Source organism: Netta rufina (assembly GCF_964035555.1).
Source record: "Netta rufina genome assembly, chromosome: 3".
Lineage (NCBI taxonomy): Eukaryota > Metazoa > Chordata > Aves > Anseriformes > Anatidae > Netta > Netta rufina.
The window spans coordinates 88,304,482-88,321,031 of NC_140125.1; the positions used below are offsets into that span (position 1 = coordinate 88,304,482).

At 39.9% G+C, this 16,550-nt stretch overlaps 1 protein-coding gene across 5 annotated transcripts in view; it reads left to right on the forward strand.

Annotated features, from left to right (window-relative positions):
* Positions 1–12,454, forward strand: part of FILIP1 (filamin A interacting protein 1) — a 103,298-nt gene extending 90,844 nt beyond the window's left edge. For 3 of the 5 annotated variants that reach the window (XM_084284248.1, XM_084284247.1, XM_084284249.1), the window contains 2 exons: positions 4,419–4,647; positions 11,202–12,454. In XM_084284248.1, coding sequence (XP_084140374.1) covers positions 4,419–4,625 — 207 coding nt within the window. In that variant the 3' untranslated portion in view covers positions 4,626–4,647; positions 11,202–12,454. The remainder of the gene's footprint in view (positions 1–4,418; positions 4,648–11,201) is intronic. The other 2 variants (XM_084284250.1, XM_084284251.1) reach the window with 2 other exon arrangements.
* The last annotated feature ends 4,096 nt before the right edge of the window (positions 12,455–16,550 follow it).

Sequence of the window (16,550 nt, forward strand, 5' to 3'; positions counted from 1 at the left end):
TGGCTCCAAGTCTTTTTCAGCCAGCAAATACTAAAGCTCTTTCTGTTCCTCTGACGTTCTCAACTTTTATAAGGGCCATGTTACAATAGTGCTTCCTCCACAATATTAGAATCATAGAGTCATAGAATGGCTTGGGTTGGAAGGGACCTTATTTTTTGCTGATTTCTCTCTGTGCCATGGTGGTGGTTCCCTAGTTTCTTTTTCATAGAAAATAAAATTTAAATCAGTCTCTCACCTCTGTATTTAACCACATTGGACAAGATTTTTTGATAGGCCTACCTCCAAGGTTTACTAGGCCTTGGACATCGTTTTGCATTGTTTTAGTTGGGAAAGAAGGTTTTGACCAAAATATAAAAGCAGCAGTACTGAATTAGTCCAAAATATCATTTAGCTATACAGTAGCTTGTAGCAGATGCTTTGGGTAGAATTATTTTAAGTGAGTAAACATAGATTAATGTTTCCCTCAGTGTCTGTTCCCAATTTTTGGCTAGGTGGGTACTTCTTTCTGAACCAGAGCTTGTAGTCGCCTCTTTGTGTTTAATAGACTGTGGTAGATTTTTATTTTTATTTTTTTTCAAGAATTCCTCATTCTTTATTACTGGATGTCTGTCCCTTCTATGATGCTCTGAACCATGACACATAATTTTTTTTTGTTTTGTTTTCAACTGGCTAAAAAGTGGCTTCTTTCTTCACTTCATCCCTGATTTGGAATGTAAGGAAGAATCGTGGCTCAACCCTGCAATTTACTTTATCTTATGCTTTCCTTTGTTTTTTAAGACCCCTACCAGGAAACTTCTAACAAGCCCAAAAGTGCTTTTTCCTCTCTATGAAAAAAATTAAAAAAAGGAAGAGAAGTTGAATATTCACCATCTGGTATGCAAATGGCTGTCTTATAAACACGTGCAATACCCCTTGTTGAAAAAACAAGTTGTAATCATTTACTCGGTAACACTAGAAGAAACCAACATAGATACCGTTTTGAGGGGGTGAGTTCATAAAAGCAAAGAAGACAAACCCATACAAAGCTGCTTTCTTAGCTCACAGGTTTTACTTTTTTCTAAGCTCTCCTCATATGAGATGCTCTGTACAATGTACTTATGCAGTACCAAGCTCCAAAGGGGAAACTAATTCTAAGTTTCTCGCTGGCACTTTCTGCTACAACAAATTTGCAGTTACAGTTTTCGTATCTGAAAACATGTGACTCTTGTTCCAATTTGAAGTTATAGAGTTGTCTTCTGTACTGCAGGCACTGGAGCAGTTAACTTCAAGGTGCACACATGGTACTTTCAAAGATTCAGCCTGACCTGTGGTGTCTGCCTGCCTAAGAGTCTAAAGCCAGAGACTGGTTTTGTGGTGGAGCAGGTAGGCGGGTGGAGGACTATGGGGCGTTACTGTTGATTTACAGCAACTCTTCCGGTTCTCTCCTGGTGACCGAGGGCACAGGGCACGGCTGAGAGGCTGTTGGGTGCCAGCACTCACTGGGCACACATTAAAGTAGCTATAAGGCTACTCTCATTTGGGCAGTGTTTAGGTTGAGATCAGCATCTATATTTACATTTAGCTCTTTGTAGGCGTCCACTGGGCTACCGTGGCTGCACTTAGTGACCAGGCCTCAAGTCCCACCCATTCAGGATTCAATTGCCTAAACATACTTCTTTCATGCCATTTAAAGTGCTGTCAAATAGGCTGCCTAACTTCCAGCTGCTTTATCAGAGGTTGCAGGTCTACTTAGATCCTCTCTTATCTACCAGCCCTGTGCAGATAGCTTGAATAGCCCAGAGCATCTCAAATTGCACTGGATACCTTTGCCTCAGCTGCTGAACCGAACCGTTTTTGTCCAGGGTAAGCTGCTCCCCAATCTGATTAAGAACAAATGCTGAAAATGCACCTCTGTTATTAAAATATCCCAGAAGTGAACATGTGCATGAAAGCTCTCTTTTCCATCAAATGCACCACGCAAGATCTGTTACAAACCACCAAAACACAGTAAATGTTGTGTACGTTCAAATTGCTTCTCGCCCTTTAATGCAACTGTCCAACCTCACTGATTAATGCACTTTTAAGTGAGCTCTGCTTATCGACCCAAACAGCTTGGTGGCTGCACGTATTTGTCCCACAGTCAGAATGCAGTAATGTGTTCAGTGGCCTGCTTCTGGCTGCCTGCACTGCTCTAGTACCATGCACAGCCAGCTCACAGCCAGGGAACTTCACCCTGCTTTCCTCTGGAGCTGCTTCGCTGCCAAGTTGTGCTGGCTGCACAAGAATTGAGCGGGTTTTCTGGGGTTTCGGCCACAGACATGACTGAAGCCTCCCAGCATCCCGTGCCTGCTTCTGCCGTCACTCTTGCTTGCACAAGGGGACGTCTTGCTGAAGAGCCACCTTTGTGCTGTTTTTCTTTGCTTAGCAAACACAAAATGCTTTTGCAGCCGTCTGTGAAGCGGGCATTAGCTTCTACATGATCAACATGTTTGTATGCCACAATGAAGGAAACTAAAAATTTTAAAACAAGTTAAGAGTTCTTTTCAAAGTGATTTTGAGTGATTTAGGCTTGAAATGAGTAACTTGAAAGCACCCAAATCCTTAGCTAATAATTAACATGCGAATAAAGCTAAAGAAATGCCTGAGATTCCAGCTACTTCATTTGATTGCCTCATGTTTACACACTGTGGAGCTCTTTCAGGGAGCACAAGATGTTTGTCATTTGGGTTCCCTGGGATGTTGACATATTTTCCAAGGCTGATGGAATGCATTTGCATGTTTTGCCCTACAGAATTGTATGGACCTAACTTGTTTTGACATCTACATGTGAGTTCCATATTAGCCTTTAGACTGCTATTGTAAATGTTGCTTTTAGTTATTGAAAATGGCTTCCTTCCTGCCAGGCAGACAGCATTCAAGTTTTCCAATTGTGATTTTTTTTTTTTGTGTACACATAGGGTTTTGAACTGGTTTTAGAAGATTAAGGAATGGCTTTCCTTTGAATGCTCAGGATGCAGACAGACGGCTCTGATGCTACTGGCTGGAAATCCTTCGAGAGAGAAAAATGCTCCTTCGTGGAGCATTTTTTAAAAGCATTTTAAAGTGAATGTGCAAATACGTGTTAAAATTGACAGAATCCCCTAATCCAATCTTCCTCAGCAGCTTAGTGTTATTTTGCTTATATGCCATAACTTGCAGAATTTATTCATTTAGCAAATAGATCTTGCTAGGATTTCAGGATTGTATGAAAAGTGTTGCCTTTTGTGAGATCAAAATCTTCACTGCTATCTGAAAAGAAAAAAGCCAAATTTGACATTCAGCTGATGCAGAAGTTGTCCCTGTTAACGTGTGTCTATATTGCAAACTACAGAAGGTAATGCACATTTTCCTCTCAGGACTGTCATGGTTGTAGGTATTTCTTTTAGGTTGCGGTCCATAAGGGCTAGCTTCCAGTTTTGGTCAATATTATCTGCCCAAAAAAGACCAGTTGGCTCTTTTGAATCTTTTTGTCCTATCCAAGTGCTCCTTGTATGTTTACACAGTGGGATTTGATTGCCTGAACCTATGTGTGGATTGCCGTTTTCAAAGCCATGGGATAGCCTGCCTGGCCGCCAGCTGGCACTGTGGATGGGCACAGATCCCTGGTAGCTGCTGTGCTGGATCTGCCAGCCCTGTGCAGAGGGCTCAGGCCCTCAACCAGCTTCCCTTCAGAAGAAATGAACATTAAAAATTGCTCTGGGCCTTTTTAATTTAATTTTATTTTTTTCTGATGTCCCCTAACTTGAGGATCAGTGTGCTGTAGTTAAGGCAAAAGTGACCACCTCCATGCCACCCTGAGGTAGGCCTGGAAATGCGGTCTCCTTTGCCAGAGTTCACCAGGTCATGGCTATGGCTCCCATGTCCTTCCTCCTGCAGGAGAAGGAAATCCAAATCTTTGCCCTGTCTCTGTCCTGGCCCTATTTGCTTCCTTCTGCCCCCGTACTTCCTGATGCAGAAGTGGCTCCAGCCATGGCCCAGCATACTTGGAGAAACAAAGTTCAATTTTATTTACATGGCTGAGAGATCTTGTCCCAGCCCTGAAAACATGGCAATTAGTCAGGGCTCAGCTTTAGCCAGTCAGGCCTCTGAGTGAGCCCTGCATTGTGTTGTGCTGCAGAAGCAGTTCTGCAGGCATTCCTGTCCTTAGGACATCTTGATCCAAAATGCTACCTCAGCTCTGGAAAGCTAGTTTCACCCTGATTTTGTACCTTCAGCCCTGCTCTAGTAGCATTTGCTGATGCCAGGTTTGAAATGCAAGCATTAATTTGCTAATAGGCATGATTTGGGACATTGTTGCTTCAGAGTAAATGAAGAACCAGTTAAAAGTGTATAATGAGAATATATGAGAAGCAAAAACCCTCAGTTCACGTAATTTCTCTCTCTCTGTGTCTCTTTTGCAGACAGGACAGGATGGGTCATCCCCGAGACCTACACCCACCCGCATTCCTGTGTCAAAAGGTATGAAAGCAGGAAAGCCAGTAGTGGCAGCCCCAGGAGCAGGAAATGTGACAAAATTCGAGCCTCGTGCCGAGACTCAGTCTATGAAAATAGAACTGAAGAAATCTTCAGGCAGCAGCTCTGGCTCCCTGGGCGGGGGTCAGGGCTAATGGCGGTGGCTCAGGGGGTATGGTATGTTCTGCAGGTGTTACTGCTACCATGAACTCAGCCCCCTGTCTGTGTTTGCCCATACTAACGAAGCCCGGTCACTTACAACAAACTAATGAGTGTGTGCGTTGACTACTTCAGTAACAACATCCTTTTGCTTTCTTCATGAAGGGGGAAAAAAAGCCACCAAAAAAGGCATTGTATGTCAGGAATACGTTCAGCCGGGGAGGTGAGAACGGGCAACCACACCAAGTTATTAATCCAGCCCAGGAATTCTTAATGATAGACTTGATCAGTTTTAAATAGATCAAAGGAAGATCGGTCACTTTTAATAGATTGTGTCCCATGTTAACAGATCACTTCCCACCCTGGCTACTGGGTGGAGCACCTGCCTGTAACCCCCTTTCTGAGAGGCTGCCCTGTCCAGGGATGCTACGCCAGGATGCAGTGACCTTGAGGTTTTATTTTACTAAAAGGCCGTGCCTCAGGTGCAGGAGGGAGAGGCAAAGGACCACGCTTTGTGGTCCTTTGTGGTCCCAGCCTTCGCTCTAGGAATCAGCATTTCTCCCTTGTGAGCTGCTTTCTCAAGGCGGTGACACAATTCAAGGGGGGATGGAGGTTGTCCAATGCAGGCAGCAGCAGCACTGAGCAGCAGTGTATTCCTTCCCAAGTGGGGTCCACGCTTGCAGTCAGTGCTTACAGTCAGGGTCTCCATTCTCTGACTTTGACTGGGTTACTGCCAGTTCTGGGGCTGGATGCAGGCAAGTGAGCCAAAAAGTGTTTAGTCTTTAAAAAGAGCTTCAGAGAAACATTGATCTGGCCAAAATCAATACAGTCCATTTGTGCCTGCTCGAAAGACCACAGAAGTCTATGAAGCAAGTCATTCAGCTGGCTTCATAAGGTTTGCAGTTTTCCTTGTTGGATGGACTTGTGCTCTATAGTTAAACATGAGTTCCCAGGCATCCTTATGGGGGACATTAGAGGGGAAATCAACGCAGATTGCTGGCAGCAAATTGCTATCTAAAGGCACAGCTTGTGCACGGGCAGTCAGATAGATAGGGTTTGGTATGCGAGTTACTCTCAATTCTCATTTGTTTGAAATATTTTGTCTTAAATACAGACCACCTAAGAATACCATGGAGATTCATCTTTCTTCTCTCTTTGCAATTTCTTCATTTACATGTTTGCATTTTTAAGCATGTTTTAAGGAATTGTTCCAGCATGGAAATGGTGTGGATATTGATGATTGTTATGGCTATTTATTTAATAACACTAAAGTTATTAAAGGGCATTTCTATTAAGTGATCAATTTTCACAGGAGAAAGTTACAAACAAAAGAAACTGAGCTGAGCAGGCTGATAAATAAGGGTTTTAAAGCTTGTATGTCTCAGCCATCACGGAAGACTGTAAAGGACCCAATGGTTAGGAATAGCTTTCGGAAGGAAAGGCAGGAAGACAACGCATAAATAATAAATACAATTCACAGGAAAGAAAATGCACCAGTGGGTGAAATATTAAATGGCTTTTTGTCTGGGAGAAGAAATTAGATGGAATAATCTGCCATAGAAGGTCAGCAAAATTATATTCAATCCAAGCAATGTTTAGTCTTCAGTCTGTGCTTTGCAATGCTCTTCAATTTAAGATCCAGATATGGCCATTATCCCAGAGTAAAGCTGGCATTTTTTGATTCACATGAAGGACACTTTGTCTGTGATGTAAAAGCTGCTGTCATATACAAAAAGAAACAGGCTTCCATTTCTACATGTGTGTAGCACCTGCAATACCTGCTAATTTTAAGGTTCTGGATCCTATGACATCTGCAAATCAGATTCACTTGAGCAGCATTTTTCATAATATTCGAGAATTTCAGATAAAACTTGGAGACTGGAATTATCAAGCGGTGTGGTTTACCATGCCAGAAATGCATCAGATCCTCTCAACTAAGTGTTATCACTTAAAAGCTTCAATTTGTCAATAAATGGTTGCTGAGATCTTACTGTTCTTGTAAGATAGACTTGTATTTTGTAAGATAATAAGATTGTAAGATAGACTTTTCAGCAGATGTTTGAAGAAAACACGTTATTAAGAGCTTTTAGCTGGATAGTCACTCTAAATACTGGCACTGAAGCAAGCCTTTAGTTCAAAACAGTCATTTAAATAATACTGCAAACATGAGCCCCAAGCTAATGTGGCTTGATACAGTGATGAGCTACAGCTGGCTTAAGCCTTCCTTCTCAAATATTTTTTTCAAATAAATTAGCTATTCCTTAGTTAACTGTTGTCATACTCAGGACAATATTCTACCTGTGCCTGTGGTTGAAAAATTTGTTTTGCCTAACATCCGAAAACACTAATTCACCTGAAGAAAGAAGCCAGACTTAAAGTACCTGAAATCCAGGACATGAAAATCAACACAACTGAACCAGAACTGCAGGCACAAGCTAAGAACTGAGCTTATAGAGTCAGTAGGATTTTATGAGACAGACTTGAGAAATTCCAGACAGGTCAGACCAAGGATCCTGTTATTTTTCCCAGGGGCAGCACAACAAAAAGGAACTTTTGCTCCACAGCCAACCCAGCAGAAGTCCAGGGAGTTGGAATCAGGCAACTAGTTTGACTGTTGGCTAAAATTATGTATTTAGTTGTACTGAACATTTTCTAACATCTGTTTTAATTGACCTGAGATTTTTGTTTCTTAAAGTCAGAAAAAAAAAAAAGAAAAGATGATGATACCATAAAAGCGTAGAGCCTATAGTTTAGAAGTCTTAACAGTTGAAGGCTCTTGGGACTTCAACAACACTGAACATGTCAACCACTTTCAACCTGACAAAGCAACAGAGGTCTCAAGAGGAAGGAGTTCTTCCAGTTTAATGAAGAGGGTGACTGAGAGAAGGAGCAAGACCTTAGCAGAACTCTGTTGCACAAAAGAATGTAGCATGAGCTCACCTTCACACAGTATCAAAGAACAAACACAAGAGAGTGATGGCAGAAATGCCACAAGGACAAGCTTTGCTCAGACCTCAGATTTTACTCGGCACCAAAGGATCAAACTGTGAGACATAAATCCATAGGAAATTACTCGGGCCTTTATTTATGGGGCTTCATTCTGTGTATTTTACATAACTGGATTACAGTGCAGAAACCAATCTTCCTCTGGCCAGGTGACCATCAGGGATTACTCATCCTCATGCTTTCTCTCTCTTCCCTTTTTCTCTGTATTGATTTTTGTAATGAAGTGGAACAGTTTCAGTAGCAAAATGCATTCAGCTCAGAGTAATAGTGGTGGTTATGGTGGTCTTTGAAACAGGAGAGACACAGACTTGAATCCCTTCAGGCACAGGTGAAATTGAACCTACAGCCCGCATATTATGGAACACTTCTCTTACCATGGAATTTTGGTGTAAGAAGTGAAAATTTCTATTTCTTTCCCTGTCTTTTAAGATCTTCACTATTGTAAAGACATTGAGAGAAAGGGCCTGATTTTCTGTTTTCATGAGATCGTTACAGCCTGTGAGTGTGTAACAGAGGAAGGAGCCTCTGGCAAGGCTTAGCAAGACACCTGAACCTCAGAGGTGGGGCAGGATTCAGAAGTTACAGCTTTGTCCTCAGCATTACACTTTTGGCTGGGTTTAGGTGTCTTCCTGCTCAGCATGCTTTTTTTTTTTTTTCTTTTTCTTTTTCTTTTTTTTTCCTGTATCCAGTGCTGAGTTCTGTGCTCTTTGTGGGTGATAAAGATGACAAGGCATCAAATATGTAATTCTTAATTTCAGTAGAGGAACCAGCTTAGCAAAAGCAAGACTGTGGTGCCATGAACATTTAAAGCAAGTAGAAAACCTCCCCCTGTTGCCTAGTCACAGCAGTGCCAAAGACCTTGTTTGAATCCAGTCACCATTGAAAATCCATGTTACTGCCTGAGATGTGCTACATGTCTTCTAAAACACGCTCAGTATTTACACAGCTATTTGGTGGTTCTGATCAGAAACTGAAGCGTGTGTCTTCAGAGAGAGCAATTCTCCATCCTGCTGCGTTTCAGGTGCTTGGCACAAGCTGCAGCAGTCAGGACAATTTTCAGACCAATTACATGTTCCTATCACACACCAGTGGCTGATTTCACTGAGTCAGTTTGAAACCTGTAGTTCGCTGGCAGGAGTTTCTGTGAGCTCATCCTCTGAACTCGTTTTCATTTAGGGAAATGTTTTTTTCTCCCCTTTGGCAGTGTGAGTTATCCTCTTCCCTTAATTCTGACTGAGCTCACTCTTTCAGACCTGTATCCAACATATCTGATCATAGATGTTCACTTCATTTTGAATTTCTCTTGCTACCTACACGCTGCTCTTACTTGTTTTTTTTTTTTTTTTTTTGGAAGATGCAATCAGGGTTAAATACTTACAGATTCAGAGCTGTCAGCTCTGAGATTCAGGTATGAATTGTTCAGGTATGAATGGTTCCTCCCTTTAAAAATTCTTTTCAACAGGGTTTTAAAAACAGAAATACTGACACATGATTTGCTTCTGTTATTTGGGTGTGCACTTTCTGTGGTACATACATTTTTGTATCATTTGGTGGTGTTTGTATATATTGTAAGAAGAAATTAAACTTTGTATATAAAAATTCTATCAGTTGATGTGGTTCATTATGGGAATTGGTATTTTTGATAGGCCAGCTGTTAATTCTGTGTTTCCCTAAGAAATTCCAGTTTACATCAGGGAGACTGAAATCAGAATTAGCATTTTTACATTAACATACCTTGGTTCTCGTTTCCTGTCACTAAAATAAATTCAGTTGCATTTAAGTGAATTCACAGCACCTTGAAATGTCCAGATCTTTAACCCTAGAAAAATCCATGTAATCATATCCTACAGATATCATATTCCTACAGAGGTTACACCTACAGAGCTCTGACAAAATCTACCCTCCTATAATTGCAGTTTAATAACTGTTCGGACACCTATTTTAGTTACTACAGTATGTATATAATATATACACATTACATATATAACATTTCAATACAAAATAAATTTTTAGAAAAAACAATACTTGCAAACACACGTGTGTGAGAAATTAATGAAAAAATTAGTAGTGGAGGTAGATATTATATATTATTAAAATATCTTTCCTGCCCTTTTCTGCAAAAATGTTATATTTGGGCTGTAGGAGGAAGACTGATTCAGAAACCTATTATATTTTTGCTGTTCATTTAGTAATTGCACCTTTGCGAGGAAGATGATATTTTCTGCAGCCCATTTAGTTCTTAGAATTTTGTAACTAAACTCTGGATTAATAGAGAATGTGCAAATTGAATATTAAGAAAGTGTTTTTATAGAGTTCATGTGACTCCCACTGAAGTGAAAGGGAGATTTCACCTGAGGTTATAATCTGATACTAATTAAATGCAGCTTTTTGCATCCTCTTCAAGAGCTTGTTAGAGAATAGCACTGGTTGTAAGGTAATTTTTTTACTGTAGTTTGTGGTTCTTTCATATTCATTGCTTGAGTCTCTGAGAACAGGTATACTTATATTTTTGAAAATTATTTTTACTGATAAATTATATAAAAAGGGAATGCTTTTACTTCGGAAATTCTATTATTTAATCTGACATACCATACTTTCCTGAATGCTGCCTTCAATCCTGCTGTTCTAGCTCAGCGTGGATGAAAAGCATAACTGGAATCTGCCATCTAGTGGAAAAGGTCTGGCATGACGAGTACATGAAAAACGGCGATTCTCTTCCTTCTTACACGTAACTAATTCAAGCACCTTGCAAATATTTGCAGGCAAAGGCAAAAGTCAAGACAAATGTAAAAGGCAATAAAGACCTGGTTGATTTAATGTCTTGGCTTGCACACTTTTTGAAAAATCTTCAGGCTATTGAGAAAGAAAATGTTGCCTGTCCGAGCTGTGTGCTCAGAAGAACCGAAGACCAGGTGATCACCTTGTATTTCAGCAGAGCCTGGAGATTAATCTGGGAGCTCCCGTGTTACACAGAGCACAGTTAAACCCAGCCTTTCAAAGACAAGGCAAACACTTCGTTTTGCATACTGTGGGTGGAATTTATGTGCATTTAAGTCAATAGTGTAATTCATGCAGATCTGCTGAATAAAATCAGCATAGGTTTCTGAAGCAAAATTGAATTAAAAACAAGAAATGAGCCCATACATCTTTCTCATCCCCACTTCAGAATTGCCAGGTGGGTTTGGATGGCTTTGCTCAGATGGGATGCAAGAGTCCCAATTTCAATCATCCTCTACCTGATGCAGGCGTGGGACTGGAACTGTTGTGTTCCAGTGGTTCAGCTATACAATATTCAAATATATTGTTCTTTTTCCCTACGGATGACCAAGTGGTGGCCTCGACACTGAAGTGGAAGCCGAGGGCTCCTGAGCCTTATCCTGGTACTAACTGAGGTTCCCCTTGTAGTGCTAGTCAGTGCACTTTTAATCAAACAGGGATGTGAGAGCAAGTCTACAAGATAGTTCTTGAAGAAAAATGCATTGCCGATGTAATTGTTCTTCTTTATAGTGACTTGCAACTTCTCTACAGCTTCATAAAACCAAATGTTTTGCTATCTTTTCTTTTAGAGAGCGTCATCATTCACCAGTTACGCATGAGCTCCAGATGAGTTACCAGCCCCGTAGATTCTCTCTGTGCGTGCTGCCCTCCTTACCAGTTGGATGGATCACTGGAGAAGCTCTCTACCATCAACACCAGGGTCACTTGTGCTACTGATTCTTAGTGGAAGTATTTATTGCTTCCATTACATTTTATGTATTTTATCTTGGTAGAGCTTTAAGAACGAAGGGCCTTGCTAATATTTTTGAAGGGTACAGGCCGGGATACAGGGGGAAAAGCAGTCTTTCTGCCAGCTGAATTTCACTTTTATTTGCAAAGCCTAAGGCACGCTCTTGATTTTGTTTGATGTTTGCTATATAATTTATTTTTATAATACACTTTGTAAAGTAACTGTCCCGAAGTTGCAATTCCTGTTGTCCATGGCGCATTTATTTGTAGAATACACTGTCAAATTCGCAATTCGATATTTTTGTAATATAGAGTATGTAAAGAAAGAAAAATTTAACTTCAATAATGTTTTGTTTTTAAATGGAAAAATAACTCAGCGCAATTTTTTGCCACCATATGATTCTGTGAGACTAAATACTCTGAAGACTGCTGTATGGAATTTGTACTATTGCAGAATATTTCTTGCACTGTGTGACGGTTTGGCATAAAACTATTAACTATTAAAGTCCAATGTCTTGAAATACAACCAGATTTACTCATTTTAAACAATGTAAGCCGGTTTTTAAAGCTGTGATTTTTTTTTTCTATATAATGTATGTTTTTATTCTGCCTGTACCAAAAAAGTTGATTTTCACTACACTGTAACTAATAAATTTTCACAACTATGCAAATGTAAGCAAGTGTTTCAATTTTAACTCTAATTTCTTAACGTTGACAGTCTTTGCGTACGCATTTGTTTATAGGGACAGAATGTATGGCTTTGGAAGTGACTTTTTCTGACAGGTATTTCACTGCAGTATCACAGTGACGTACCTAGTAAAACCTAATATTGTTTATGATCCGAAGAGGGATCTATCACCAAGCACTCAATGACATAATTGTGCTAACCTGGTGCTCTCACTGCTTTGGCAGATAGGTTCGGTTGATATGATCAGACTGTTTAGTGCACGACTAACAGGACTGTATACATGAGATGCCATGTGGTGAACTCAGCATTTTACACTGGTGGCTGTAGCTTTTCAAATAGCACCCAGAGACTTCTGTGGCAGCTACACTTAAAATGATTTTTGAATGAATTACACATAAAGCTGGATAAAACCCATGCCAGATCTTTTTTTTTTTTTTTTTTTTTTTTTTTTTCCTTATACATTTCATAATAGATTACCTTTAATCTAAGTCGTGGGCACATATTTAAAATACCACATTTTTTTTTTTAATTGTAGAAGCTACTGGGAGAAACTATTTTTTGGAAGAGAAAGCAGCGTTGCTTGCAGGAGATATGTTGTGGGATGCCAGAAAAAGTGCATTAACTCAGTGTCCCACTGCGATGAGTAGGCCAGTTACCTTTGAAGCTGGAATAACGCATTGGTACGTAGCCAATTTGATCTTCATGCTTTAGTTTGCTTGCCAACCATGGGAGCTATTTTATCTCCTATATACGAGCTCCGCACCAAATGCTGAAACTGTAGAGAGTCAGGATATTTTGGGACCTGTAGGAACTCTCTTGGAGTTGATCTGCACTGGGAGGAGATAGCCAATGCAACTCTACTGAGTAATCTAAACAAAATAAATACTGTTTATACTTACCAAACTAATTTGTTGCTATAGCTTTTGACTACACCAGGACTTCAGCAGGTAGGCTTTTTTTTTTTAATTTTATTTTTTAATTTTTATTACAACTGACAATTACGTATCTGTGACTGTAGGTCAAATTTTAGAGTGCATTGAGAAGAATTCCAGCTTTCAGAGAGTAATAGAGCTTGGGGTGAATCATGTTTAGTATGTGCCATGTTTCAATTTACTGTGAAGTGGAATGAACATAGTGCTGACCCAAATCTTCTAGTTTCAAAGCATCACTTGTGAATCCAGAACTATCCACGAGCTCACCTGGAATGAAATCACCAGCTATTTGAAAGTGACAGTGACATGCCTGAAATAGTTTTGCATATGAGCAACATATAATACAACCTTACTTTGAAGTTGAGACAGGATTAAAAAAGATCCTATCAAAGTAGAAAATATTTTCCTTGTCTAGATTTTAATACAAAGCTGATTCAGTATGAGTGTATGTACAAGTTGTCCCCTTTTGTTTTATGATTCCTAAACAAATGCATAAACTTTTACGGTTTCGCAAATGCATTATGTTTTTAAGCTTTAAAAAATAAAGACTTGTTTAAAGCATATAGTTGTGGTGTATTTGAAATCTTTTAGATTTTAAAATACTGTAGATGAACTGCAGCACTTTATCAGAATGGCAATGCTGGTTGTAAAAGGTCAGTAGTGACACACACTATTGCATCATTGGTAGTGGTTTATGCAGGTAAAATAATAAATTCTGATCTGACACCTGGCAAGCAGCAAACTATTTCATTAAAATGCCTGGTCAGTAAAACTCCTGTGTGCAAGGGGTGCTTTGGCAGGTGTATTTCATCCTCAGTGCATTTATGTTCCTGGGCATTTTTTTAAAGCTTGCCTAATCTGGATTTGAATCTAAAACAAGTAAACTAAGTGCATTAGCCACATAATTAGCTGATACTTTGGGAATGCTCAGGAAGAAATGTATCAATGTAGAATGAAAATGTGGTTTATTTCTACAAGTATTACAATTTTAAAGAAATTAATCATGCAGTGTTTACAGACAAAGACAACGTAGAGGCTACCTGGGACTGCAGATACCAGTAGTTTTTAAGCAACTGAAAATCAGTGAAAGATCAGCTTTTCCTTTAAGAAACTCTTACAGAGGATTGAAAGACCTGTGTTAGTATAATTATAGGTGATAAAATATGATGCCCATTAAAAAATCTCAAATACTTTGATTTCTGGAGAAAAACTTTTACAGCCACTGAGTTTTCCATTTGCCCCGTCATGAAACATGGTTGGACACAAAGGAGACAAAACTACCTGTTTTGTAGAACAGCCTGCAATGTAGAAAACAAGATATAAAGAGAAAATTGAGGTTACTGCCCTTAATGTTCCACTTTCTACTATTAATTTCTGGGTTTTAGCTCTTCCTCTGAACAGTAACATTTAATTTTAAGCCAAAGACTTTTTATTTAATGCTTGATTTCACCTACGTAGATTTGTTCACTGAAATAATCCATTTGGCAGTTAATGCGTTTTATTTGCCTTAATTGACTACTCGATGTATTAGTGGTTCTAACAGCATGATGTTTTATTTCTTTAGATTTTATTTTAAAGAGCATCAATTAATTACTTTTTTTCTTTTCCAGAAATAAATGGAAAATGTTATAAGGTAAGTGTCAGAAGAAGATCATTTAGGGGTGCTTAATAGAATTCAATTAAAAAGTAAGTGTCAATTGTTGTTTAGATTAACCACAATACATTCATTTTTGTAATTTTTGTACAATTTTAAGGCTCATTTAATACCCTCAAAATCAGACTTCAGTTTTCAAAGTCCAATTTTGTAATTTCAGCGTTTGGTTTGAGGTGGTCTGATGTGTATTTGCTTCTTCCTTGTCTTAAACATTAGCATGTGTAACACATTGAGGGTTTGACTGTGTAATATGCCTGCAGCATTCATTGCCAAGTTAATGCCTAACGAATCCGTTTGCCATATCATATATTAAAAAAGAGCGTTATAAGTGTATGTTTTTGTAAGTATTTATTTCTATATCTGTTTTTCTTATAACTGTCCACAAACCAGTACGAGGCACACAATATCGCACAGCACCTCACTTTAATATTTCATGAGCATGAACTATGTTGGTTGGACTTGCCTGGATATAAATTAATTTCTCCTAGCGTAAAACTACAGAATAATATCCATCCAAGATGGTTACAGGCAATAAAGTAGTGCCAATATATTGAAGTATTCATGCTGATATTCTTTATTTCTCTAAAGAATGGAGGTAAGATACACCCCGTGATTGTATCCATATTTAGGTTCTGAGAATATGATTATCTTGGTAAAAAGAAAAAAAACATGCTTGTAATTAACCTTGTTGTTACAATGAAAATATATGTGTAGGCTAAGCTTATAGATGAACATATGCCATTTGATATATGGCTCCATTAGCACATCAAATGGAGCAGATCAGAACATAAAAGTACCAAGCCTGTTCACATCTTCATGAGAATCATATAATCACGGAATGGGTTGGGTTGGAAGGGACCTTAAAGACCATCTAGTTCCAGCCCCCCTGCCATGGGCAGGGACACCTCCCACCAGACCAGGCTGCCCACAGCCCCATCCAGCCTGGCCTTGAACACCTCCAGGGATGGGGCATCCACAGCTTCTCTGGGCAACCTGCCTTGCCACCCTCTCAGTAAACAATTTATTTCTTATATCTAATCTAAATCTCTTTTAGTTTTAAAGTGTCACTATAATCCCTGACCAAGAGTCCCTCCCCAGCCTTCCTGTAGACCCCTTTTAAGTACTGGAAGACCACCATAAGATCTCCCCAGAGCCTTCTCCAGGCTGAACAACCCCAAGTGGCTCAGCCTGAGGTCCCTCAGCTGTTAGTCCTAATTTGACATTTCCTTGGAGTGGATTTAGTCTGGTCCCCTGGGCTATAGTTTTTTTTGTTTATTTGTTTGTTTGTTTTTTGAGGAAAACTTTCACACCAGGTTGTGTTTCTCAACGGAGGGCCTCCCTGCAAGATCCTCTAGGAAGTTACCCCCTATTGTGTGTGTTACACATAAATGATGGTGCCGTATTTTGTCACTGTGGCCCACCGCCCTGCATCACTCATGTGGCTGTTCCCCATGGGCTGTCAGAGCCCGTGCTCAGCGTAACCGCTTGCTTGCAGAACAGAAGTGGAAGGTGTATTTGTGTATTTGGTTGTCTCATTCCATGATGACAGGCCCCATTTGATGGACCTTGTGCCAAAGCTCCCAGCACCATCCCAGTTAGGACTGCAAAATGCAGTGGCCTGTGGTGCCCTGTGTGTCTCTGCAAGGATGAACGGATGCCTTTCCACCAAGTTTCTGCACTGGCTGTGTTCAGCCCTGTCAGCGGTTGAGGTGGTCCTTCACTGATGGAGGCCATGAAGATGCTGGGTGTCTAGGAAGGGTCAGGGTGGCATGTGGGGAATGTGATCAGCCTTTGATGGTTTTTCCTGAGCAGTTAATAAAATGCAGAAGTTAAAAAGGCACAGATTCCCACCAGAATTCAATGTGCCCCTTCTCGCCAGTCCTCTTGGACCTGGCATCATGAGTCTAGCATTTTG